Source organism: Citrus sinensis, chromosome 5, assembly GCF_022201045.2.
Source record: "Citrus sinensis cultivar Valencia sweet orange chromosome 5, DVS_A1.0, whole genome shotgun sequence".
NCBI classification, from domain to species: domain Eukaryota; kingdom Viridiplantae; phylum Streptophyta; class Magnoliopsida; order Sapindales; family Rutaceae; genus Citrus; species Citrus sinensis.
Window position 1 is genome coordinate 26132646 of NC_068560.1, and position 27133 is coordinate 26159778.

The 27133-nt window shown below is 34.4% G+C and overlaps 3 protein-coding genes across 3 annotated transcripts; 2 read left to right on the forward strand and 1 right to left on the reverse strand.

Moving 5' to 3' along the window:
• Positions 1 to 7843: 7843 nt before the first annotated feature.
• Positions 7844 to 20252, forward strand: LOC102629260 (branched-chain-amino-acid aminotransferase-like protein 1). The gene is given in 30 exon segments (XM_052441378.1): positions 7844 to 8149; positions 8270 to 8339; positions 8802 to 8930; positions 9022 to 9085; positions 9167 to 9254; positions 9358 to 9442; positions 9780 to 9836; positions 10300 to 10413; positions 10746 to 10816; positions 11055 to 11454; positions 12811 to 12879; positions 13274 to 13372; positions 13612 to 13683; positions 13819 to 13911; positions 14188 to 14325; positions 14825 to 14883; positions 15356 to 15458; positions 15943 to 16131; positions 16245 to 16345; positions 16495 to 16549; positions 16714 to 16800; positions 17048 to 17099; positions 17319 to 17404; positions 17842 to 17895; positions 18008 to 18091; positions 18418 to 18489; positions 18725 to 18805; positions 19392 to 19427; positions 19577 to 19751; positions 20005 to 20252. Coding segments are annotated over 29 exon segments (2817 nt in total). The 5' UTR covers positions 7844 to 8060; the 3' UTR covers positions 19697 to 19751; positions 20005 to 20252.
• A 610-nt stretch (positions 20253 to 20862) lies between these two features.
• Positions 20863 to 21624, reverse strand: LOC127902376 (F-box protein At4g00893-like). Its single transcript, XM_052441284.1, has one exon. The coding sequence runs from the start codon at positions 21622 to 21624 to the stop codon at positions 20863 to 20865; it is 762 nt and encodes a 253-aa protein (XP_052297244.1).
• A 758-nt stretch (positions 21625 to 22382) lies between these two features.
• On the forward strand, positions 22383 to 26961 carry LOC102609639 (kinesin-like protein KIN-1). The gene is made up of 16 exons (XM_015528454.3): positions 22383 to 22485; positions 23006 to 23152; positions 23502 to 23604; positions 23879 to 23922; positions 24035 to 24064; positions 24145 to 24267; positions 24364 to 24389; positions 24534 to 24615; positions 24800 to 24841; positions 24973 to 25006; positions 25160 to 25235; positions 25304 to 25523; positions 25603 to 25694; positions 26003 to 26117; positions 26191 to 26370; positions 26577 to 26961. Exons 2-16 carry the CDS (start codon positions 23039 to 23041, stop codon positions 26745 to 26747), a joined length of 1452 nt encoding a protein of 483 aa, XP_015383940.3. The 5' UTR covers positions 22383 to 22485; positions 23006 to 23038; the 3' UTR covers positions 26748 to 26961.
• The last annotated feature ends 172 nt before the right edge of the window (positions 26962 to 27133 follow it).

Genomic DNA, 27133 nt, shown 5'->3' on the forward strand with positions numbered 1-27133 from the left:
CTCAGATTCTGCAGTGGACCTTGCAATTATCCCTTGTTTCCTTGAGCTCCAAGCAATTAAGTTATCTCCCAAGCACACATAATAGCCATTTATAGATCTTCTATCATCTGGATCACTAGCCCAGTCTGCATCTGTATAGGCAATAAGATCCAAATGCTCAGATTTTTTTTAATTTCAGGCACATGTTCTTTGTGTTCTTGAGATACCTCAACATGCTCTTACATGCCACCCAATGTTGATGCCTGGGATCCGACATAAACTGACTAAGCTTGTTTACTGAATAAGCAAGCTCTGGCCTTGTTAAAACTGCATATTGCAGGCTTCCTATGACACTCCTATAGTGTGGGATCATGAAATCTTTCTCCAACATCTTTATTTAGTTTCTTAGTGGTGCTAAATGGTGCTTCTATACCCTTGCAATCTGTCATCTCTGTCTTGGCCATGAGGTCTTGAACATATTTAGCTTGAGACGGTAAGAGAGAATTTTAATTTCTAAAAACTTATATCCCAAGAAAGAAATTCAAGTCTCCGAGATCCTTCAAGATAAAAGTTTTATTCAAATCTCTTACCGCTTCTTCGATACCTTTATTGTCATTCCCAGTAATTATTATGTCATCTACATATATGAGCATAATAATTAACTTTGATTCTGTTCTCTTGAAAAAGAAGGATGTATCGCTCCTAGAATTTTTAAATCCTGAAGAGCTTAAAGCACCTTTCAATTTGTCAAACCATGCCCTGGGAGCTTGCCTCAGTCCATACAAGGCCTTCCTCAACTTGCAAATGTAGTTTGGCTTATTCTTGTCTTCGAAACCTTCAGGTTGTGGCATATACACTGTCTCTGTCAGGTCACCATTTAAGAAAGCATTATTTATGTTGACCTGCCTAAGCTTCCAATCATTGTTTACAGCCATGTCAAAATGATTCTGATAGTTATAGCTTTGACTACAGGGCTGAATGTTTCATTGAAGTCAAGTTTTGGGGTTTGTAGGAACCCCTTTGCAATAATTCTGGCCTTGTATTTGTTAATGGTGCCATCTGAATTCTCTTTCACTTTGTATACCCATTTATTTCCAATCTACTTGTAGTTTTGGTTATTCAGTATTAAGGTCCAAGTTTCATTTTTCATCAAGGCATTGTACTCATCATTCATTGTTGTTTTCCATTTTGGATCCTTTAAGGCTTCTGTGGTGATTTTAGGAAGTGGAGGTTGTGTTTTACTTAAGACCTTGTATAGTTTTAGTTTGAAAATGCCAACCTTGGACCTTGTTATCATGGGATGTGAGGGCAAGGCTTTTTGTATGGCAAGGTTCTGAATGTCTATTTCTGTGATTTGAGGTGGACTGTGAATGTTTTCTAGGCTAAGTGATTGAGACTAATGAGTTGAATAATGTTGGTGTGAGTGTGTGTGTGATGAATGATTACCTGAGTCAGTATCGAAAACCTATTGTATTTCATTTTGAATAGGACTTGGGGCTGCATTCTGTATTTCCAGTAGTGTCTTGAGAGCAGCTATGAGCTGCTGTTAATTGTGTGAAATCATAAGAACTATTGACCGAGAATGACACATCTTGAAATTTTTCAAACAATGCACCATGATCCCTCCTTTCTGACTCTTGCTTGCTGAAATTAGAATCGTTTGAGAAAGGGAAAGAATTTTCATTAAACTTGACACTAGTTGAGATATAGATTCTCCCTAAGTCACTCATACAGACATATCTTTTTTATGTATTGCTGACTCCTAACAGAATGCATTTGCAGGTGTGGAAATCAAATTTGTGTTTGTTGTATGGTCTTAGAAATAGAAAGCACTCACAGCCGAAGACTTTAACTTGTGTGTAATCAGGTTTGAGGGAGTATAGCAGCTCAAATGGTGTTTTATTTTTCAGCACAAGTGAGACAAGTCTGTTAATAATAAAGGCGACTTAACTAAAGGCTTCTTGCCAAAATTTCAAAGGCATTTTAGCTTGAGTTAGCAAGGTGAGTCCAGTTTCTATAATGTGTCTGTGTTTTCTCTCCACCTTGCCATTTTACTCATATAGATAAGGGCATAAATGTCTCAGAACTATTCCCTCTCTTTTTAGATATGGTTCAAAAGTCTTAAATTCACCTCTCATGTCTGTCTGTAATGCTTTGATTCTCAAGTTTAATTGCTTTTCAATTTGATTTTTAAAAGCAATTAAAGTGTCCAGGGCTTCAGATTTTGCTGTTATGGGAAAAAGCCATGTGTATCTAGTTTTATCATCAACAAAAGATATGTAGTATTTGTGTCTATGAGTTGAAGGAATTGGTACTACTCCCCATAAGTCTGTGTGAATTAGTTCTAAGGCTGTTTTAGTTTTAGTTTCAGTGCTTTTAAATGGTTGTTTAGATTGCTTCTCATACTGACATGCATAGCAAACTGAAGGAACATCATTTGTATTCATTTTAAGCTGATTACAAGACAGTAAGGTGTCTTTCAAAACTGATACACTAGGATATCTTAACCTAAAATGCCATAAATTAATTTCTTTTGCAGCTTGCAAACTACTGCTACTTGATTTATCAGCTGCACTTGACTCAACACTGACTCTAGCAGACTCATCACTTGAATTAAAAGACAACATAGACACTGGACTATAAAGGAAGTTTATTGACTCTGATTTTGAAGATGCAAAAAATGAAGTAGTATAAGGATTTTTGTTCCTGCTCAAGTTGGTAGGTAAGCACAACAGCTCATATAGCCCATCTCTAACCACTCATTTCACTAGAATTTTCCCTTGCCTATTGTCCTTAATGAAACAAACAAATTTTTGAAACTCAACATCAAAATCATTGTCATGTAATAGTTTGGAGATGTTGATAAGATTTTTGGTAATGTCGCGCATAGACAGTATATCATTTAGAGTAATGTGTTTGTGTGGATCATAAGTGAGTAGAACAGAGTGACCAATGTGAGTAATTAAAGTTTTCACCATTACTGATAGCCAATTTATCATTACTTTGATATTCAGAGTTGATGTTGATGTTTCCAAGAGTGTTAGTCACATGATTGGTGGCACCACTATCAAGATACCAAGCTCTACTACTTTGACCTTCAGCTGAAGCTACATATGCACTTCTTTTATCTTTTCTTTTGTTTAGCTGTGGCACATAGTTTTTCTTGAATCTGTGCCAACACTTAGCTGCTGTGTGCATAATTTTCTAGCAAATTTGACATGGTCCTTTTAGATATGAACTACTGTCATCAGCTACTGCTTTGCCCTTTCCTTTGTTTTGAGGGTTTTGATTGGCTTGGTTGTTTGCATGATTATTTCTAGGGCTTCTAAACACTATTCCAAGTGATTGTTGATTAGCAGTCCTTTCATTGTTGCTCCAGTTTCTTCTCTCATTCCTCATTTGTGCATAGTTTGCCTCAATAGCTCCTAAGCTCAAGTTTTGTTCAGTTCTGTTCTCTTGGCTCAACAACATGCCATAGACTTCTGAGAGTGAGGGACTCTCCTACATTAAGTTGATATTAGTTACTACCGAATCATATTTTGGCCCCAACCAAGCCAACATACACATAATAAAATCATCATCACTCATAATATTTCCTGCAGCTCTTAAGTGCATTTAACATTGTTTTCATTTTGGAATAATAGCCATGAATGGTTGATGAGCCCTTTTTAGTGGTTTGAATCTGAGTTTTGAGGTATAGTATTCTGGCTCTTGTTCTAGCACTAAATTGATTAGCTAGAGTTGTCCAAACCTCACAAGAGGTAGAACAATCCACTACAGTGCCCAAAACTCTTTCACTAAGTGATGATAGCAGCCAACTTAGTAAGATATGGTCTTGTTTCTTCCAAATCTAATATTCAGGGTTGGGTGTAGTGATGGTGGTTCGATTAGGTCCAAGGTGCATGAAAGCTTTAGAAGGGCAAACATGGCTGTCATAAATAAATCCTTCAAGCTCGTTTGCTCTAATGTTGGAGAGCACTTGCAATTTCCAGAGTATGAAGTTGTTTTGAGCTAGCTTGATAGGGGTAGTGAAAACATAAGTATTGCTAGTGATGTGCTCGGTCGGTGATGCATTAATTGTTGCTATGTTTCTAGCATTAAGGCCTGGATTTTGATGCTCAAAGTTCTATGATGAGTTTTGGTTTTCATTTTGATTTTGATTTTGATTCAAATCATCCAGTTGATTGCTTGGATCAGCCTGTGTTGGATTTATATTTATTTCATTGTCACTGTTGCTTGCCATAGCTCAAAGATGGCTTTAATACCAACTTAAATTTTTACAAATTAGTTTAAAAATGCAGAGTATGGAAATCTGGCCTTTGTTAATATTGATAACTTGAATGAATAGAATACATTGCTTTAGTTTATATAGAGACAAAGAATGTTGACAGCTAGCCTAAGGGGTATTACATGGAAATAAGCAAAAAATTGATCCGTGAGTGTAGTAATCATGAACCAATCATATTATGCTTCTAGAAACTTTAGCTTTTCCATGCTCATGTGTTGATATTCTTCAGCATAACAATTTTGCTAGCTCAACAAATCCAACTCATCTTCCACATCAGCTAGCTTTAAATCAGAATAGCTTAGGTGGCATGCCAGCTCAGCTCCATGGTCAACTATTGACCCTTCAGAGCTGCTGCTTTCAACATGAACATCTTTAAAGTTCGTTGAGGAAGGCCTTCTTAGTTGTTATAAAGCATCCTTCCATTCAAATAAACTCTTGTTCCTTAATGCCCTTGCTATCGTTACAATGGAAACAGGCAAACCTGCACATTCCTCTGCCACGTCCATTGCCACCGATTTGAATTCACTACCTTCAATGTAATCACCTGCCATTTTCTTGAATAGACTCTATGCTTCTTCTTCTTTTAGAACCCCTACTGAGAAGTTTTGTTTAGAATCCAACTTCCTTGACAGTGTATCTTCGCTTCTTGCTCTCAACAATATTTTGCATCCCTCATGATCATTTCCATGAGGAATTTCAAATCAAGATTTTCCCAGATATTATCTAAAATTACCAAAATTGTCTTATTTTTGTTCAATTGATTACAACGACTCCTTGCCCTTCCCGATTCACTCTCCTCGCAAAATGTTAGACCTAATTTAATTATCGACGATTTCTCCTTGAATCTTTCTTATGTCTTGATTCTGGGACACCTCTGCAAAAATCACCTGATCAAATAGCTTCTCATTCTCTGCTTTCCTAGCAACTTCTTTCGGCAGCGTCGTCTTTCTGATGCCGCCCATTCCATAAATACCAAGCATGTTGACATCAGGATTTTTTAATGCACCAAGTATATCATTCAAAGTGGACATTCTTGATTCAAAAGGCGCGTAGTCTTTGTTAGACATAATCACTATATCCTCCCGAAGGGACCGGTAGGAAATCCTATCAAATCTCCCAGCTTCTCGGAGTTTGACAATAGCCTCGAGCTGCCTCAATGCTTCCTTATTATGCTCAATGCGGGTCTTCAAATTTGGGCACAACCCCTTGAAACATTGCTTGTTTGCAGCAGCCTCATCGCCTACGAATTTCTCTGCCTCAAAAATGGCATTGTTCACGCTATCAAGCCACTTCTCGACCTTCTTTTCAATCTCTATACCTTTTCTTTTAGCCTCATCAACCGCGTGCTGTATACTCATATTCATCCTTCAGCTTCCCAGCTTCAGTCTTGAGATTCTCAACGTTGTTATTGTAGCTACGCAAGTAGCTAAATTGGCGTTCTGCCGGAGGAGCCAAGCACTTCACAACCTCTAAAACAACAGTAAGAATGCTTTCCACCATTTTGAAGTGAACAGAGATCGGATGCAAGGGATTAACAGTAGAAGACACTAGGAGATTATTACAACAGGTTAGGAAGATGAAAACAAGAAAAGGGTTTTCAAAAACAAATGCAAAGCTTAGTGCTGATCATAGAACAACGGATGGGAAACAAAATATGAAGAGTTTTAGAAAGAAGAGAGCTCGTTTTGTTTTGCCCTAGTCTATGCTAGGCACGTCTTTGTACCAAAAAAAAAAGAAAGAAGAGAGGAGGGTAAGGGTTTCTCGATTGAATAGAGTTGGATGCCAAGCAATTAATATTATACTCAGGCCAGGTAAGTGCAATGACAGATCTGATTTCGGTCCTCGTAATTTAAGTGTATCAGTACGAGGTGAACTGACTGCTTGTCTTGCCAGTCAAATATAGAAGACAAAACACTAATCTCCATATATACATCATTTTTTCACGTGCGAGCGAACACATAATTAATTGTTATCTTAAATCTATAATATTAATAAAGATTAGTGCTAAGTGTTACTAACCCTACTATAATCAATTAGTGATCAAGCTCTAGCCTTACCCTGTAGCCCGGTTATATGGAGTGGGAAGATAAATTTGAATTCTTTCAGTTAACCCTGTAAACTTATGCCATAATATGTGTGGCACATATTGAGAGAGGAAATTGTATAGTAATATAACAGAAATTGGTGTTTCATTATGTAAAAACTTGATTGACTCCTCAATTAATTTGCTAATAGAAATATCTGTTTTACATATTAAATAGATCAACAATGCAGTTCGTGCACGGAATCATTATTTATCGTAAGAATAATACTTAAACAACAAATTAAGTTAATAGACAACTTATAATTGATTAGGACTTGTCTTTAGAGGCTGGCTTAATGATTTTCAAATAATATTATTTAATTGGTTATTTAAATTTAAATTTTAAGCGAGGGGCGAGTTAAAAAATTAAAGCGGAATGCTATGCAACCCTCAATTTTTTTAAGGCTTATTTTTTAATAAACTATAAAGGCGTGCGGTTTAATAACATTAAAAACTAAGATTACGTTTGTTTTTTATCTGAAATCTAAATAGGTCTGAATTTTGCTGAAGTATGAATAGGTCTGAATGAAAATATCTTAATGACATGTTTGTTTTCTCTTTTTTGACATCTAAAGAAAAAAATTAAAAGTTGGTAGTTTGACATAAATATTTTTTTAAGTGGTGCATACATTTGTTCTTCACAATTTATAATTTTCATAAGTTGATTAGTTTGGTAACATTAAATAAAAAATAGTATTACTGTTGTTCTTAATTTAATTTTGTAATAAAAGATGGAATTATAACATTAAATTTTATTATAAAGTCAACACTGTTATTTTATTTTTGATTCATCATAATGGACATAATTTGATTTGTTCGATATTTCAATTTAGTTAATGTTATCATGTGAATAAAAATTTAAAGTAATTAAAAAAAAGTCAAGAATAATACAAAAATTTAGGTTTATAGATAATATTGGAAATACATGAATTGTTAAGGGTATTTTTGAGATTTGAAATTAAAATTTTCTATTTAGATTTCAGACTTTAGATAAAAGTGGACTTTTTCTATTTTTCTATTCAGATAAAATTGTCTGATAATAAGTGATAAGTTAAAAAAAAAAACCTAAAATAAACAAATGCCTGAAAAAAAGTTAAATTCAGACTTCAGACTAAAAAACAAATAACACATAACTCTCAATTGCTCTCTTAAATCTCATGGGAACTATACTAGAGAAGGACTATATATTTCTACATTCTAATCCAAGAGCCTAAATTTATTAAAAGTTCGGGAAAACTAATAAACTTTATAGTTTAATAGCTTTCCCATACTTTAATAAAGCTCAGGATATTACACCAAAACAGCACTATATGTATATATCATTCTCAAGTATGGGTATTTTTTTTTTTAAGTAGTGTGGTTTAATAAAATTAAAATTTAATCTTATTAAATTCTATAGTTTAAAAGCGTGTTCGTATGAAAAAAAAATGATGTGCCCTCAATACATATATATATATATATATATATATATATACTATTACTTAAAAATTATTATCATTATTACAAAAAAATTGAAGAAGCTTTAAGAAATACTGCAAGGTCTGCCTGAAAAAGGATATACTATGCATGTCCTTTAGAAAGTGATCTAGTTTTTTAGTATAGAAGTATTTTCTTCAGAAGCAAACGGCGTCGTTTACAAGAATTCATCAGATCCAGAGGGGCATCGGTTAAAACCCTATCAAAGCCCCAGACTTTGACACCAAAGAAGCCATGACGGACCCGGCGGCTCCGCCATGGCTCCACCTCATCTCCGCCTTTCTCGCCATGGAACCCTCTGATTCTCTCGTTTCCCTTGCCAGGTATCCGTCGGCGCACGTTACCCAATTTCATTGCTAATAATAATAATAATACTATTATTATTGTATTACTTAATAAAATTAGGTCTTAATTTTCTGATTTCTGTTAATTTTAAAATGAAGAGTATGCGGCGATGGATCAGTTACAGAGAGAGTGCAGAGGTTTATTTGGAATTATTGTATAAGCAGAGCTGTGAGCATTGTTATTTTTCTCAATTTAATAATTTAATTTATTTATTTATTTATTTTGTCTTTCAATGAGTTTATGAATTCCAAAGATTGAATTTTTATGCAACTTATTGTGTGCTTTCTATTGCATTTAATTTAAATGATATTTTTAGACACTGTTTGACAGTATCTAGAGTTTTAGTCTCAGAATTGGAATTGGATAAAATAGGGATTTAGATTTGTAATTCTAGTGAGGTTTCATTTTGTTGATGGAAATTGGAATCACTTTAATGAAATGGTTCTTTAAGCGCTTTCGTCTTCATTGTTTAGAGTTTGCTTTCACTTTGGAGAAAACCAAGTAGATATTTTCCAAAAAGTACTTTAATTGCTTTTGTGATTATGTTTTAGTGCTTTCTATAGAAGCAGTCACAATCTCATTTGTTGACTTCTTAATATAGAGCTTGTTTCAGTTGTATGTCTAATGCAGGTAGGCAAAGCTTATGCGCCTTATTTGAGGAATTTTGTAAAGAAACTCATTGTTGAAGTTGAGTCAATCCATGGTGAAGTTTTGGATGAAATATATGAATTATATGCTGATATCATAACATCTTTGAAGGTAAAATTGCTTATGGATTTATCTTATTTAATATTTGTGTTTCTTGTCATGCTTATATATTGTTTGACAATATTTGTTTTTGCTTTTGTAGGACGATCAGTTTGTTGAAAAAAGCATGAGGGTCCGTAAAACCATCACTTTTCTTTTTCCTGACGGTAATAACTATTATCTGTATGATGTCGGTAATTCTATTTCTGACCAGCCCATAAGTTTAGTTGATGATTTGGTAATTCTAGGTTGTATTGATCTCCCAAGTTGTCCAAAGTCTCGGAAACTAATGGTTCCACTACAATGTTCCCTCAACATGCTTGAAGGAGATACCGGGTGTGCTTCAATTTGATTCTTATTTTGTATTTCTTTCCAAATCATCATCTTGTAAAGTTACATGTGATCTCTCTAACATTATGAATTAGTTCTTGACTTACAGGTGTTCAATTTGGCCCTCTAGCCTTCTTTTGTCAGAATTTATACTTTCTTTTCCGGAAATATTCTCAAATAAATCTTGTTTTGAGGTAAGTTATTGGTTAAATAACATTCCCTATTTGAAATTACTAACTGTTGCTAAGGTTTCTTGACCCATTAATAACTTAAGCTAGTTCCTTTTGTTGAAACACCAAATTACTAATTTTTTTGACAATCATTTGATCGTACAACTCTAAAAAGATGGCAGGGAATAAATAAGAAATGACTGGCTTTTCTACTTCACTATTTATTTTGTACCTCATAAAGAGTTCTTTTTCTTTCTCGCTTGTTGACTTGATCATGTCTGTAGGCCTCCTATATATTCAAGTTTCGTTTTCTGATTCTCTCTTGCTTTTTTTTCCTTTTTCAAAATTTTTGTTTTTACAGGTTGGTTCAGGTGTTGGTTTGGTTGGAATTTGTCTTGCCCATGTAAAAGCCTCAAAGGTGTGTATTCAAATCTCGTGCTTATATCTTTATGGTGTTGGCTTTTAATGAATTTGTTGGGGTTTTATGAAATTTGAAGGAATATGGAGCTTTATGGATGGTTCCTTCTAAAATTGGTTGCTTCCAAAGTTTATGCTCCTAAAGTAATGAATTGGTTTCTGATGACTACACAGTTAAAGAGCGACTGTGTGGACAGATACGGGCCACATATTTTAACTGTTTCGGGTGCCTAGTAAAAGAAAAATTTTGAAGAACCATAGGTTCTTGTTACCTTACAGGCCTTATATTTAGTGCTGGGTTTATGCTTCTTCACTATGAGCCTGCAGAACATGTCCAGCTGTTCATTGCTATCTCATTTTGTTGAATAGTTTGCATAAGAGTTATTGTTGTATGCATATCACAGACTTGTTGCTTGTAGTCATTTGATCTATTGCTATTGCCATGGCACATTTTCTTGACACAGGTGACATTGACTGATGGCGACCATTTAACTCTAGCTAACATGAGGTCCAATTTGGAGTTGAACCAGCTAAGCACCAATACTAGTTTGTTAGAAAGCTATGAAGATCCGAATGTGGTAAGCTTTAGTTGCAAGAATTTTTTTTCCCTAGCCATTTTCCTTTCTGCATAAGTCATATAATTTCTGAGAGAAACAAAAGTTTTCTAAATTTTCTCTTTAAGTTGAATCATCAAGATGCAATAGGGCAGGTTTGGTTACTTGTTTCCAGAACAGTTTGTACTTCATAACTATCAAATACAACAAACTCATGGAAATTGAACCAAAATTTGGTTTTATTGAGGATATGAAGTCATTCTTGGATTGATATGGAAGTCTTAAGTTAAAGCTCATGTAATCAAATAGGAAAAGATTTTGTAGCAGTCAGTGTTGAAATCAACTGTAAATTTCAGGTACAATGTGTTCATCTGCCTTGGGAATCTGCATCAGAAAGTGGGCTTTCTGCCTTCGTGCTAGAAATCATGTGAGTATTTTAGCCACCTCCTAATATATTTTTCTGACTGGCCTTTGAGCTGTCATGGTCATGCATGTCTGAAATGGGGCTATTGAGCTTATGTCCATTATATTGATTATTCTTTGCCACTCAAAAATTGAATTAATGATCGGAGATCATGTTAGTTTTCTTGGGTGTAATTTGTATATGGTTTCACCCTTTTGTTATTACATCCAGTGTGATTTATCTTTTTTTTTTCTTTCTGCAGTTTGGGTGCTGATATATTGTATGATCGATCGTGCTTCCCTGATCTTGTTAGAATACTAGCCATTCTATTGAATCGAAGGAAATCAGTTTCCTCTTCACGGAAAGAGAGTTCCAAGGGCTTTACGCTGGATACTAAATGTAATACTAATGACCTTAATGATTTAACTGCTGTAACAAGCAAAGGCCCAGTGGCGTATATTGCAACCGTCATTCGGAACATCGACACCTTCAATTATTTCCTTTCACTGGTAGAGCAGGCTAATCTCTCGATCACAGATCTAACGGAAGCCAAAATGCCCTTCAATTTGTTTCCTTATATGCAGTCATACGATCGATCAAACATGAGATTGTTTACTGTGTCATCCAAGGCTTGATTGTATTCTTCTCCTTCCTCCAAAATAGTCTTTCGCAGTCACTCACTCAACCCAGAGATGAGCAGTTCTTGGCTTCTTGTTCTGTTATCTCTTCTATTGAGCTGTTGTACGATTCTAATATCATAAAGTATTGAGTCATGAGGTGAAGGTTTTTGATTTTTTTTTCTTGTTTTATTTTAAGGAAATGTAGCTTATTGAATTTCAAACATTCCTGTCATACGCAAACCAAATGTGCGTTTTCATTGGGTGACAAATAATCTTCATTTATACAACCATATCCAACTACATAGTAGCTTCTAATGGAAAGATTAATCTTTTAAGCTAACATATGACTAGAAAGAGAATCTTCATCAATGGTTTAATATATATATGAGTACCAATGAATAACTTTTACAGTCAATATCGCACAAGTTTTATAAAAATCACACATCTTTTTATTAAGAGGTTGGTGAGTGGGCGAAGTTGCGGTACAAAATTTATATAATCAATTACTAATACAGACTAATTAAGTGTAATAATATATATCTTATGGTAGATCTAGTTTGAAATTTTGAAAAAATTATTTAAGAAAAATTACGAACAAACAAGATAATGCTGACGCGACCTTTGGAGCTTGTCAGAACAGTAAAAAATTTTTTACTTTTTACAAATGATAAAAACTCATTTAATTCCTCTATTTTAAGATTAATATTTATTTAGTTTTTATATTTTTAAAAATGATTTGAAATATCTCTATCGTTAAAGTATTGATATCCCTACTATTATTTTTTTATTTCTTTTAACTTACTTTTACAATAATATCTTTTTAAAATAATTTTTTTTATTTAGACATTAAATTACTAATTTAATCTTAAAAATTATATTAATTTTTAATTATCAAAAATTTAATTGTCAAAAATTACATGCAACTACCAAGTGTGCAAATGGTGCTTGCAAAAAAATTAATATAATTTTTTTTATTTTCTACGATTAAATTGATAATTTAATTTTTTTTATTAATGTCCAAACAAAAAAATTATTACAAAAGAGTAATATTGTAAAAGTAAACTAAAAGAAATAAAAAGTAATAGTGAGAATATCAATACTGTAACAATAAAAATATTTTAAGGTATTTTAAAAAATATAAAGATTAAATAAATATTAATCTTAAAATACATATACTAAATAGGTTTTTACCTTTTACAAACGTTTTTTTTTTTTTTTTTTTTAAACATTCAAGTTTTGAGCTGGCTTTTCATGCTTTCAGACAAAACTACGCTCGCGCTCATAGTGTCGTTTCCTTTTCAGACAGACGTATATCCAACCACCTCAAAACTCTCATAAGAGTTGACGATTGTCATTCATCAGCATCAGCATCATCATCAAGAAATGGCGGAGCAAGAGATAGAGGTGATCCACTCGTGGTCTGCCCCAAGATCACTCAGTACCAGCCTCATGTACTCTTTTGCTCAGGTTACAATTTACTTCACTCTTTTTAAACTTCAGCTTATTCTTTTCTTGCCCCGGTATCATATTTTTTTTCTGCTTTCCTGTTTGTACTTGTGTTCTTTGTAAATAATGGTGGCTGCTTGCTTCATGAGAATATTTAAATGAAACTATAGCTTATTGGGAATTGATTTGATGCCATATGTCCTGTCCCTGCTTTAATATTTGATGACGAATCATAGTTTGTTCATTGTGAAATGATCTTTTTGTTTCTTTTGCTTTCCCTTTTTGGTCAATAGTAATGAAATTAATTTGCTTTCTGAATTCTGGGTTTTCTATTATTCTAATTTTGATAATAAGTTGCTTGTTTCTGCTTTGATGTTTGTTTTTCATTAGCTTTTGTGTTGTGCTTTTTTTGTAGAGGGATGACATGGAAGTGCTTGATGAACCTCTCTATCCAGCTTTTCTTCGGGTGACAGGGTTTGATCGGCCCTACGGAGAGGAGATTCTATCCAAAATTGTTAGTTTTAATTATTTCTTGCTATCTTCAAATACCATATCATTTGAAGATTTTACCTTGCTTATTTTTGTTGCAATTGCCTTCTACCGAAAACTGATATGACCAACTTCATCTTAATATCTCATATAGTTGTTGTTTTCCTCTTTCTTTAAATCTTGGGCTATAGGATGGGTTTACATATGGTATTAGAATTATTTATATTTATGTCGACAATGAAATATCAACTTTTCAATTTGTAGGAATCTGATGGAAATAAGGTTGTAAAAGAGGTCATTTTTGGTCCAGGAGCGAAGAAATATCGGTATTGCAAGGTAATATACTATATTATCCATGAAGATGCACACATTTGACTGCCTTTTGCTAATATTCTTGCTATATGATGGGAATTTCCTATATTTCTGGTTGATGGTTCTTATTGGATTTTACTTTTATTTCACCATCTACAGCATATGGCAAAACAACGATTACCTGGTTTGCCAGATGATTTAATGAAGAAAGGGAAGCACATTATATTGATACGGAATCCTCTTGACATACTGGTAAGATATGTGGACTTTTGTTGATATTCAAGGCATCAAATTGAAAATATACAAATAATCTCATATATTCCACTAATGTCTATGGTATTGATTCATACCCTAGTTGACAAATTTTAACTTGAAATGTTTAATCTCCATAAAAGCAATCAATTTTCTATATTTATAATTCTTATTGCTTGATTTTATTTCTTTACGAACCAATTAGCAATTTGCATTTATTTATTCCGATGGAACTGACTGGCTGCAGTTTATCTTTTATGTGATATGTATTGTCAGCCATCATTTGATAAGGTTGTGCCTCCATCCTTTAAGGAGCTGGGTTTGGCAGACCTGGTCACCATTTACAGCGAGCTCTGTGAGCTGGGAAAAAGTCCAGTTATAGTCGATGCAGCAGACCTTCAACAAGATCCTGAGGTCGTACAGCTCTTTAAATTTATATAATAAGTAGGATCTACTTTGCTCCGTAAAGTGATTTACAATTGAATATTGCTCGTTCATTCACTCAATTTGGACTTACTATACTTGCATTGCATTCTCTAATCCCTTCAATCTCTTAAATTTCAATGATAAAATGGAGGTTTGTATGGTTAAATATTTTAGCCTTTTCTTGAAAAAAGCTGTCTGTACGAAGTCTGAATTTTGGACTCTACTGAGATGTGGATGCTGACATGGACATTTTTGCTTTAGCATGAGCTTTATGTGGTCTAGTGACTGTTTTAACGACACTAACTCGAATTGATTTCATTGTTATTCAGTTGGAAATCAGTATGATGCATGAACTGGCCATCTCTCTTTCCGCTTTTTTGTTCAACATTCTCATTTACATCTCTAATGGCTTCTGGTTATTTAAATTTAAAGTGCTTGGCTTTTTACTTTTAATATGATTTTATTTATTTGCCTTCTTGATGAGTAGGCCACTTTACGCAGTCTTTGTGAAGACTTGGATATTCCTTTTCAAGCCACAATGCTGAGGTGTGCTAAAGTCGTTCAGTTGAAAATTTAAAATTGCTTCACTTACTATATATTTGTTACTTTTCATCAAAGAGATACTTTAGATTCTAAAGAGAACTGCCATGATTAGCAATAACAGTTAAGCTCTTTGCTAATTTATTCTTGAGAAAGGCCCAAATTCAAACTTGAGAGATTATGTTCAGCTACTAGAACCTTGTTTTCCATTATCTTCACCTTGGAGGACTCAATGTCTTGAACTCAAGGCCCAGTTGGTAGCAAATCCAGCCTTCGTCTTCTCTATATATTCCAACTTTTACATCTCTATTTAATACTTCCCTTATAGAAAATTTTCTCTGATTGTGTTGAAAATTCATAGGTTCCAATTTGATGCATTATACAACTTATTTGGAGAATGCATGCATGGATTTTCAACTCTCATTGCATTATAGTTTAACCTGTGTGCATGACAAGTTTCAAATCCAAATTTATTCAGATGGGAAGCTGGTCCAAAACCAATAGATGGCCTTTGGGCTAAGTGGTGGTATGAAAGTGTACATAAATCTACAGGTTTCACATCAGCAAGAGAGTATCCCATGGTATGTAGTTTCTGTTTCATGTTTCCTGGATAATATATGTATAGTTCACAAAATCATTTTCTATTTTAAAAGAATCTAACAAGTCAAAGTCATCCTACTTAATTGATGAATTATTTTTCTCAGTAGTCTGCCCCACTTCTTTCATTAGAGCTATAAGTGATTGGACTAATAGTAATTGGATTTGGATTTATCTAACTTTTAAGCGCAAGTGACTCCCTGTTACTAACCAATGTGGGAAATAACTCAATGTAAAGCTAAAAATTGAACCATGAAGTCAACTATCATAATTATAGTTAGCAATTAATGTTCTTCCGATGTTCACTTGTAAATGTTACCTTTTAGTATTTTTTTTTAAATGTAATATCACTTGTTTATCATCTCTGATTTCTTTTGAACGCACACTCTGAGATTTGGCATCAAACTCATTGAATTAGATAATGAGAACCAAATGACTGAAACCAGAGATATTATATTTCATTTTCAGCCATTTCCTATGTCTCTTTACGATTTGCTGGAGCAAAGTCTACCTTTTTACAACATGCTCAGGCGCAATGTCAGAAAAACTTCATCCCTTCTGAAGAGTCCATTACCTGAACCAGATCTTCCGGTTCCTGCAAATAAAAATCTTCTTGCATGGGTTGGTGATGAGATTGTGCCTCGTGATGATGCAAAGGTACTTGATTAAGGAGAATAAAATTCATTGGCAGTTGACAGTCTGGACTTTCAGCCTAATGCATATTTATGCATGCTTTTCTACCTTTCTCATTTTTGCCTCATGACTGTTAGGTTTCCGTGTTTGACTCAATTGTCCAAGGTGGTGATGGAGTGTGGGAGGGACTCCGAGTTTACAATGGCAAGGTATTTAAGCTTGAAGAGCATTTAGATAGGTTAGTGAAAGGAAAGCAGAAGTTTGGAAAAGTTATTGTCTGGTATATGGAACTAGTGATTATGGTATAATATATCTATATTGCTTCTACAAAACCTCAACTTCAATCTTCAAGATAATCAGACTTGGATTTATATTTCTGTTGATTAGGCTGTTTGACTCAGCAAAGGCTTTGGCTTTCAACAATATTCCGACCCGTGAAGAGGTAAGATCTCAAGAAGTATTTACTTGTAAAATATCTATGTTTGCACTTGGATGATTCTTTCTGGATGGAAAGATTTGCTCTATTATTATTATTATTTTTTTTTTTTTTTTGCTGTATCATGAGAAGAGACTGATAAGCTAGTAAAACATTGCATAAAATTGTAGGTTAAGCAAGCCATCTTCAGAACTCTCATTAGGAATGGTATGCTGGATAATGCACACATCCGGCTAACACTCACTCGTGGCAAAAAGGTTCATGATCTCCTTCCCTTTTCTTTTACTTGTTTGGAACGAATTTGCTTCAATTATTTGAAGGACAAGCATTGTTCTGATGGGAAATTAATGGTAAAATACATGCAAGAACATAATAATTTTATCATCTATCTGCTCTCTACCTTGAATGAAATCAATCCAAGTTTCAGAATTACACATTGATGTGGCATAAGCTTTGGGTTCTACATTTGCTTAACTGATACGCCATATTCATGCATTGTTTCAGGTTACTTCTGGCATGAGCCCAGCATTTAATCTTTATGGATGCACACTAATCGGTAATGTCCGAGTCTTCAGCACCTTGTACCAGTGACATTGCTAAATTATCGTTCTCCTTTTCTTTGTGCATGTTGGCTTAACAACCATTAGATTTGGTGTTATATTACGGTGGCTTTCATGTAAAAGAGGAGTTTTGTTTTTTTTGGAGGTTTCCACAATTTTGCTGTTTTTTTATGAGCTTTCTCATGATACACTCATTTGTAAATCTGAATATGCAGTGCTTCCTGAATGGAAAACCCCAGTCTATGACAATACACATGGTGTAAATTTGGTCACAGCAACCACACGTCGTAATTCTCCTAATGTAAGATCCTTAAAGTTCTCTTTTCTTTTGTTGCTATATACACATAAAACTGAAAAACATGCTTGGCTTTCCTGACTTGTTCATCTGGGTTTGTGAAAACTGGGATGAATATTTGTGGTTGGCTGTTCCAACTTATCTGCCACATATTTTTAGTAATTCAGTATTTGTTCATGTTTTTTTAATTTTCGCCAGTTCATAAAATGCGGCAACTGTTTAATTTTTTAACAGATTTGTATTTATTTTGAGTTTAACGGTAAAATACATACAGTTTCCATTCTAGGGATGCATGTTACTGAGTGTACAGGATGGAAAAACTGTTGTGTCATGACTCCAAAATCAGTATATTGTTCATAAAGTTTACAAAAGTTTCAAAGTTTTAATCTGATTGATTTTGGTTACATCTTGCGATTTTGACATTTTTCTTGTGTCTTCTCCAGAACTTGGATTCAAAGATTCACCACAATAACCTCCTCAATAATATACTTGCAAAGGTATTGACCATTTCAACTATATAGATTTTGTGCCAGAGTTAGTAGTGCGATTATATTTTTTACTGCATTTTAATCGATAACTATATGTGATTGTTAATTTTTATTGATGCAGATAGAAGGGAATAATGCAAATGCTGGTGATGCAATCATGCTTGACAAGGACGGTTATGTATCTGAAACAAATGCCACAAATATCGTAAGCCTATGCTTTTGTTGTTTCTGATTTTAATGTGCACAGTGTTAGTAGGGGATTGTTAAAAGCTTCTATTGAAGCAATCAACTGAATATTTATCGCCACAAAATTTCCAGACAAAAATTAATGGATCCAATATTTCTGCCCCCAGGGCAGAATGTAGTTGAAAAAAGATTGTAGTTTTTATCATATTGATGAAAAAAGGTTAAAAATAGGGTTTGTGCTTTCTCATGAAAATATGGCTCCAATATTTCAAAAAGAATTGTTTTTTTGGATGTTTATTTTTTCCTGTTGAGTTGTTTTGAGTTTTCTCATCTTTCAATTTGCAGTTTTTGGTGAAGAAAGGCCGTGTTTTGACACCTCATGCTGATTATTGCCTTCCTGGTATCACTCGAGCAACTGTAAGTTTGTATTAAACCTTCATCTTCACTTTTTTTTTTTTAATTTAGTTAAATCTTTTAACTTCCTTTGTACTAAAATTGGGAAAAATAGATATGGAAGTAGGTAACTATAATCAACATGTAGAAGTTAAATTTGGGCCACTTTGAATATCAATTACCTCATTCCTTGTTTTTGGGAGAGTAGGCAAAGAAAACGTTTGGTATTAGAGTGAATGATTCATTTTTGAGATTGCAGGTCATGGAACTTGTGGTGAAGGAAAACCTGGTCCTAGAGGAGCGCAGAATCAGCCTATCAGAGTTTCACACAGCGGATGAGGTTTTCATGCTTATCCTTGAGAGTCTCTGCTAAACGTATTTACTATTTAGTTGCATGCCAAAATATGTTAGAAAGAAAAAATGATTGGCAGGTTTAGAACTGTAGTGTGATTTTAAATACTATGTAATAATAATTTTATGTACGACTAGTACCGAAAGCATCATATAGCAAATCACTTCAGTTTTTTGACATCAGAATCATGTAAAATACACAAGATTTTTTTTTAACTACATGCAGACCCTTTCTATTTTATTCTTCCATTCATTCTGGGGTTATCCTTATATTTTTTTCGCTTTAAAATTCCCACGACCATTTTGTCGGTAATTACTGCTGTATTACAAGTTCTTAGATGCCTGCTGCTTGTCTTTGGTAACCAAATACAAATTCATAAGTGCTTGGAAGTCAATCTCTTTTTATGAATGGTAAATGTTGATGCTTTGGTTGCAAATATTCAATCTAACCCCATCTGCTTTTCTGAACAATATAAGAATCTGAGGCCATAGCCGTTCGTATATGAAATCATTCTAATTCAGATTATATTTTTGTATTTGATTTGTTAATGACGTCAAGAATGGATGTTCTGCAGGTTTGGACAACTGGAACAATGGGAGAAATAACACCGGCGAGTTCCCTTTTAGAATTGCTTTTCCCTTTCTGCACCGAGACGGCAAAAGAAGATTATTTACTATGATAGTAGTTTTGTTAACATCTTAATTCATACATTTACCATATCACATCAATACAATTTTTTTGTCCGCCACTCCTCGACAGGTTGTGAAGATCGATGGGCGCATAGTTGGTGATGGAAAAGTGGGGCCTGTAACTCAAAGAATTCAAAAAGTTTACAAAAAAGAGACAGAAGAGTCAGGAGTGCCAATACCATCCTATTAGTCAATTCAAATGTCTCAATGGTCACAGAATGTTTGAAGTGATGGAGCTTCAAAAGGTATGCTTTCTTAGTATGGTTAACCACTATTTCCAATTCCCTCAATTAAAAATGAGACTTTCATTCGTTATATAGAAAAGAGGGGCAGAACCTGTTTTATATAGCAAATAAGCAAAGAAGGAAAAGGGTGAAGAGCTATTAGTTAAATTCTTTCGACCAACTATAACTTTCTTGAGATCGTTTTCAATTCTTAAAGAGGTAACTTCCATATGCTGTTTTCTAGCTCTAACCTTTGAGTTTTTCCTCATTCCAGATTGTCATTATTGATGGGCACAACGGCGCACAGACTGGAAATGATGAGCTGAAATTGCTTCCAAATTCATGAATGAATAAGCCAGAGTATCCGCCAATAAAATTTCATGTTGCTGCCTTAGTTTTTATGATTCTGTCACTCTGCAAACTCAAGTCAATTCTATGTTGAATAAGTACCGAGAACCTGCAAATTCTATTCTTCTGTAATGTCTAAAAATAATTAATATCTAATTCGAAGTTTGATACAAATGGTCAGCTGTTTACATTCTGTTAAAAAACAATCTTCCTCCCAACAGCCTAAATTTGTTACAAGTTAGATGTTATTTCTCCAAAAGAAAATGATTGCATTAATAATCAAACGAGAAAAAAGAGATCATGCATTCCGAAATTAGATTCTATTCACAAAATGCATTGTTAAAATGAAAGTACCTTGAAACACAATGCAAGAGACCTAAACATTAAGATCTACCAAGGATCTTATAATGTATCGTTCTGTTAAAGTGAACATCAGATCTCACACAGTAGTTGATTTTTCTTCCACGGTAGGTTCAGAACTAGATTCAAGTAAATCACAAGCTTTCCAGATACGTTCTAAGGGAGGCTCAATCCAAATCATTTTCATGTCATACTCATCCGGCGAAATCCACTCGTAAAATTCATTTTCCCTCTTGGAATCATCATAGAAAGACCTACACCAGGGCATGATCAATCTACCCTTATGCCAAGCGAAGAAACATTGCAGAAAACAATACACCTCGGCTAGAGCTGGAACTGCGAACGATGTGCTTCCTGTTAATATCACCTAGGTTTGCTCCTTCAAATGATCAACAATCCATTGATTTTCTGATAAATCAAACTTCTAGAATTTCCATAGACATTCAGACTTCCATCCCAGGATATAATCTTCACTAGATGCAACAGAAACAGCAGCTTCGATATTGTTACTATTTGGTCCTTGATCAGAGAGCTGTTCCCAATTCTGGTTTCTTATATCAAAAGCACACAGCTTGCCATCAGTGAAAGCACAATAGAACAAATCACCCACATAGTTCACATCCAATACGGAACCATAAGCACCGGGCCGGTGCTGCATATGCTTCCTCCAGGCTTTAGCTCCCGGACGACAAGTTGCAATGTCTGTTCCAAGTCCCTTACAAGTCGACACAACAAAAACCACACAATCAGGAGAGCTAGGGCTCAACGAGAACGATGCCTTGCAATTACCCATCCCCAACTCAGGCAACCTAACGATCTCATTAGTAAAAGGACTGTATAAGAAAACAAGAGTGCAACAACACAGACAAGATTCTTCAATTACCTCGGTGAAAAGAACCCAACCGTATCTTGATGCGCAAGGTTTTGCACCAACAAGAATGTCTCTATCTTCAGCAGCAGCAGGGCTTGTTGCTTCCTCTACAAGGAAAGTCCTCCAGACAGATGGGTTGCCGAGCTTGCACACGCTTCGAACTCTGCCATCATGGGTTGCTTGCCAATCGTAGAACATTAGCCATGGAAGCACATCAGCAGGTTTGATCTCATACTCGTTGATATTCAGATGTTCGTTCCAAAACTTGCAAACCCTAGAGAGTCTTAACCTGTCTGACCAGCCTTGTTCTGCCATTATAGAGAAATTCTAGAATGTCTTAAATGTACTACAGTGAATTGATGCATGCATGACATGTGTAATTAAATTTAATACAATCATCACTTGCATGATAGTGGTTCAAAATAAATGCACACATGTCATGGTATTGTTGCTTGTTGTATGGATGACATGGTACCTCAGATGTATTCTAGAATTTCTCGCCATTATAAGTCCCACGATCTCTTTGAGAAGATCAGACCAATCGCATTGTGGGTTGGTTGCTGATCAGCTGATCAGTTGATCAGTTGGGTTTCTTCTTCCTCCGGTGCTAACATCTTTCTTGTTCTCATTCCTTTAGTTATCGTAAACCAAGCCGGTTGTGATATTTGATCACTCCTAGCTCTCTTGTCTTTTCGTATATAATAACTACGTATACCTATCACAATTTTATAAAAAAACTCACCTTAATTCCATTAAATTTAGGATTACTTTTATTTTTTAGTTTTATTATTCCGTTTTCTTATTTTATTTAGAATTCATAATATCAATTTGTTTCCTTGTAATTAGTAGAGGGTTTTTGACAAATCGGAGAGAGAGGCTTTCAAGACTTAAAAACGGTATGACTCGTCATTTATATCTTAATCAGATAGATAACGTGTCGTATTTGACTTACGTGGAGTAAGAATTGAATGACCTGTCAATTAAAATTTATATTCTAGATGACATGTCATTTACCACTCATAACTTTTAATGATTTATATTCTCTGTCGTTTGGCAAATTCTTTACTTCATCACTCTATTTCCCGCCAATCAATTGATTCACTTTCAAAACGACTCGCGCACCCTCACTCTCCCAATTACAAGTTCCTTTCTAGTCTGCTTGGTTTTCGAGAAAATGTACAGAGAAGACAAAAAATCGTTGTCTCCTTTCGATCTTTTTCTAATTTTCAAAATTCTACTAACTCGATTTCCTAAATAATACTTCAAGCACTTCTCTTTTTCAAAAATCAAATATGATCGAATCGTCTCTCTCGTTCTGTTTGGACACCGAGAAAATGTATCGAAAAGAAAAGAAACAGTAACGTTTTGATTTTACATAGGAAAACTTTAATTTCTCATCACGAATTTTATTTTTCTTCCTAGTTTCTGAGAAAATAATCAATTCATCATTTATTTTTGTGAACTTAAATGTCGCGATTGCTCATCAGTAGACAGATCTAGTTCGAACTATTACTTATTCAAAATTTTCTTTACTTTTCTTTTCCTTCGTTTTCTCGGGAACCAAACATGCGCATAGAAACTGCTCGATCATATTTATACAATTCTACATCACATAAATTTTTTTTTCTTTTAAGTTTCTTATATTGACTTAACTATACTTTTTTGCTCACTGTCGTGGTTTTTCGTTTTGTTACAGATTTGAGTTCGAGACTAATAGCACAATAAGTCGATGTCGAACATAACAGTCTGTGCTCGATTCAGGCCTTTGAGTTCAAAGGAGAGAAGTAATCACGGTGATAGCGTGTGCATTCACGGCATCGACAATGAATCCTTCATTTTCAAGGTCTTCTTTGATTTCAATAAACATATTTCGCGATTATGTTGTGAGAATTTGTGTATTTATATGTACTTGTTTGTATTCATGGATATGTAAATGCGATTGTGTATATTTGAATGAGATTGTGTTATGTGTTTGTGTTTGTGAATGTATCTGAGTTTATGATGTGTGGAAGTCCGTATTTTACAGTTCAGAATTGTTCATAGTCTTAGCAATTCAAAGCTAAATTGCTACAATTTGCGGTGACTTGCGAAGGATTATGTATGTCTATGAATATACAACATCTATGGAGTAGTATGTTGGTGTGTATTTAAGTATAGTGATTGTTTGATGATTTGTGATGATTATATGATAGGATGACAAGGAAGAGAATTTCAAGTTTGGCTTTGACAGAGTGTTCTACGAGAAATCTGAGCAAGCTGAGGTGTTTGAATTTTTAGCTCTGCCTATTATTCGAGGTACAACCTTAAATCATTTTTGGTTCTAGCATAAGTATTAGAAGTTCTTATACACCGATTATGTATGTAGTTCTGCTTTCTCTTTTGGATTTAAAAATATTGTTTTAGAGGTGCCATAAATTATTGAGAAACCACTGTTATTCGATCATGCTTCAGGAATTCCACTTTTCTTCCTTTATTGTGAATTTCTGTCCTATTTTAACATTGTGTGGCTGGTTTTTCTTCAGTTTGGCCTTTAACTTTGTATGTTTTCCTATGCATTTTAATTTAATAGATGCTTTTAATGGTATGAATGGAACGGTCATCACTTATGGGCAGGTGAGGGATTTTTATCATTGTGTTGGTTTTTTATCTGCTGTTGCATTGTTTCATAATTGTAGTAAATCATGTAAGTTTTTCATTGAAAAACTTTCTTATTCATTTGGTATAGACAGGAGCTGGAAAGACATTTAGCATGGAGGTGATGTGATGATTCTACATAATTTCCAGAAATGAGGTTTACTGAAGCTCGAACATGTTAACATTCACTTATTTAATCAGGGACCTAGCATCCTAGCATGTGATGAGCAGAAAAAAGGATTGCTCCAGAGAACAGTAGATGAACTCTTTGATTGCATGAAATCTTCTGATGCATCAGTCAAGTTCACCATCAAGTTGTCAATGGTATTGAGATGCACACTGTTTCTTTAGTCCTGTACATGTACGAGCTAACTAATTACTAATGCTGTTTAACTTTTGAACCTTTCATCGACTATCTAGGTCGAGATCTACATGGAGAAAGTCAGGTTCGTGCATGCAGAGATGCATTTATTGTGATTGCTTCGCACATCTAATCCCAGAATTCCAGCTCATTAGACAGAAGATCGATAATTTTCTAGGATATTTTCTGTTCTTGAACTGAAGCTCTTATGGCATTATCTTTTTCTCAGGGACCTTTTTGATTTATCAAGGGACAACATACAGATTAAGGAAAGTAGAGTACAAGGAATACTGCTATCTGGAGTAACAGAGGTGAGACTTTTGTAGATACTATGTATCAGCTTTTTGTGTTTCTTATTCAAAAAAAAGAAAAAAGGCAACCGATTTTTGATCTTAGAATGGAGAATCAAATAGCCTTTAATGTAAAAATGATCCACTAAACATGTAAACTTTAATTCTTGAAAGAGACTTCACTTTTTATTTTCTGTTTTTGCAGATCTGTGTATTCAACTCTGCAGAAGCATTGCAAAGTCTAGCTGTAAGAACGAACTTCATGAAAACTTTGTCCAATTTCTTTTATTGCATCGACCAATTTCTTATATCAAACTTGAACATGAGAATTTTGTCACAATCTGATAACATAGTTCAACTTCTAATTTGATTATGCAGAGTGGGATATCTAACAGAGCTGTTGGAGAGACTCGTATCTCCTTTTTACTATGTATAATTAATTCTTGAGAAATTTTTAATCACGCAATGCTATAAAGACGATCCTATTAGTATCTTTTCATCTTTATAAACTAGTTTTAAACTTTTTCGTCTTTATAAATTAATTTTAAACCTTAACATTTGATAGAAATGAACATGGCCAGCAGTAGAAGTCACTGTATTTACATATTCACAGTCCAGCAAGAACTGACTAAAGAAAAAAGGTATTATTTCTCCGCTCGATACTTTCAAGATTTGATGAATTAATGGTAACATTCGAAACTGTGGGCAGGGTCAAAGCCGGAAAATTACTTCTTGTAGACTTGGCCGGGTCTGAGAAAGCGGAGAAAACTGGAGCTGAAGGGAAAGTTCTTGAAGAAGCTAAGACCATCAATAAATCCCTTTCTGCCCTAGGGAATGTAATAAATGCTCTGACTTGTGGTTCACCAGGCAAAGCATTCCACATTCCATACCGTGATTCCAAGCTAACTCGAATTCTACAAGATGCTCTTGTTTGTTTCCTTCCCTTTAGTTCACTCACCATGTAGTTATAAAATTTGAACTGAAGATCTACATATTTCCATCTATCAGGGAGGGAACTCGAGGACTGCATTGCTCTGTTGTTGTTCACCAAGCACTTCAAATTCAGCAGAAAGCCTCTCCACTCTTCGCTTTGGCACAAGGTTTGCTATTTATACCCATTGCTAAGCATGCTGTGTGACTTTGCATTAGCAGGAAATGTTCATTATTAGGCACATTTTTTTTTTGAAGAGATTATTAGGCACATTTAAATGTTCATTATTAGGCACATTTATAGCAATGGATAGTATGAGATTTGTTCTCCTTGATTCAGATATCAAAATGACCTCAAAATTAAAATCAATAATGTTTGGAACTGCTTCAAAAAATTTTACTTTTTTGCAATGAGTTTTCTTAATTTTTTCTTACTAGGATTCTCCAATGACGTTTTGATTCTTTTGACTCATGGCAGGGCAAAGCATATTAAGGCATCACCACATGCCCATTGCAGTGAAGAAAGTAATGCCAAAAAGCATGGAGTATATGAAGCAACTAAAGATGAGTCAATGGAAAGAATTCTGAACAAGGTCAGCATTATGTTTTGAGATTTTCTCCATGCACCTGTTATTTTATTTTCTGAGACGGTCTGTATTGTTGCAGCTGAGGGAGAGACTGGATGTTGAAAATGTCAATTTACTTGAAGAATTGTTCATTATGGAGGGGATTATATTGGATCCAAATTCAGTTGAAGACTTGGACTTGGCCTTTGAAGATGTTACCCTGCAAACAATTACCTCACTGCAACACATGGTGGAAGACCTTGTGTGTGCTGTTGAGGAGGTATGACATAAAAATAGTGACGCAAGTAGGAGCAATTTCTCATATTTAATGGCTTACAATTGCATCCAGCTTGCCTCCATGATATTTTTCAGTAATGGTGCTATTTAATTTAGATATGAAAGTGGACTATGTTCTACAGTTCTAATCCATCCCCAAGTTTTACAAGTACATTAAATTTTGGCTTTGTTTTATCTTTATTTTTTTAGCTTAAGAGTGAGAACAAGGCTCTCAAGACCAGAATAGCTGCTGGTGGAAAGATTGATGCTTTTCACAAAGAGGCTGGCGAAAACGGATATGCAAGTATTGTGCATAAAATTTCTGACCGCCTCAGTCATCTTGTTTCCTGGATCTGGCCATTTTCCTCTGCAACTCACTAAAGTGAATCTTCCTCTTTCATTGTAGTTTCTGTTCACTCACAAAAAGGTCATATAATAGAAAAAAGACGGCATATCTAGTAGTACGTAGTTTAGTACTTTTACTGATATAATCATGACTCGTGATTAACAATTTTCTGATTTATCATGATTAGAAATTCACAAATAATTGAGTCTCAGTACATGTATTTTCCGATCCATTAAATCTGCAGCATGGATGCCGTAGATCATGCACATCATTTTCATTGCAATGACTTCACTGAGCACTTTCAGCTACAAAAACTTTAAATTTTTAGACACTTGAATTGGAAATACAATGACGCTAATTCTAATTTAACATGACTTGTATTGTAGCTAAACATATTTAGATAATAATTTTTTTTCTTCCC

Bases quoted from the DNA above. Each gene is read 5' to 3' on its own strand.
- LOC102609639 (XM_015528454.3), top strand. From the start codon at position 23,039: ATGTCGAACATAACAGTCTGTGCTCGATTCAGGCCTTTGAGTTCAAAG. The intron at 23,153-23,501 runs GTCTTCTTTGAT...ATTATATGATAG, and splicing joins ATGAATCCTTCATTTTCAAG to GATGACAAGGAAGAGAATTT. The intron at 24,268-24,363 runs GTATTGAGATGC...TCGACTATCTAG, and splicing joins TCACCATCAAGTTGTCAATG to GTCGAGATCTACATGGAGAA.
- LOC127902376 (XM_052441284.1), bottom strand. From the start codon at position 21,624: ATGGCAGAACAAGGCTGGTCAGACAGGTTAAGACTCTCTAGGGTTTGC.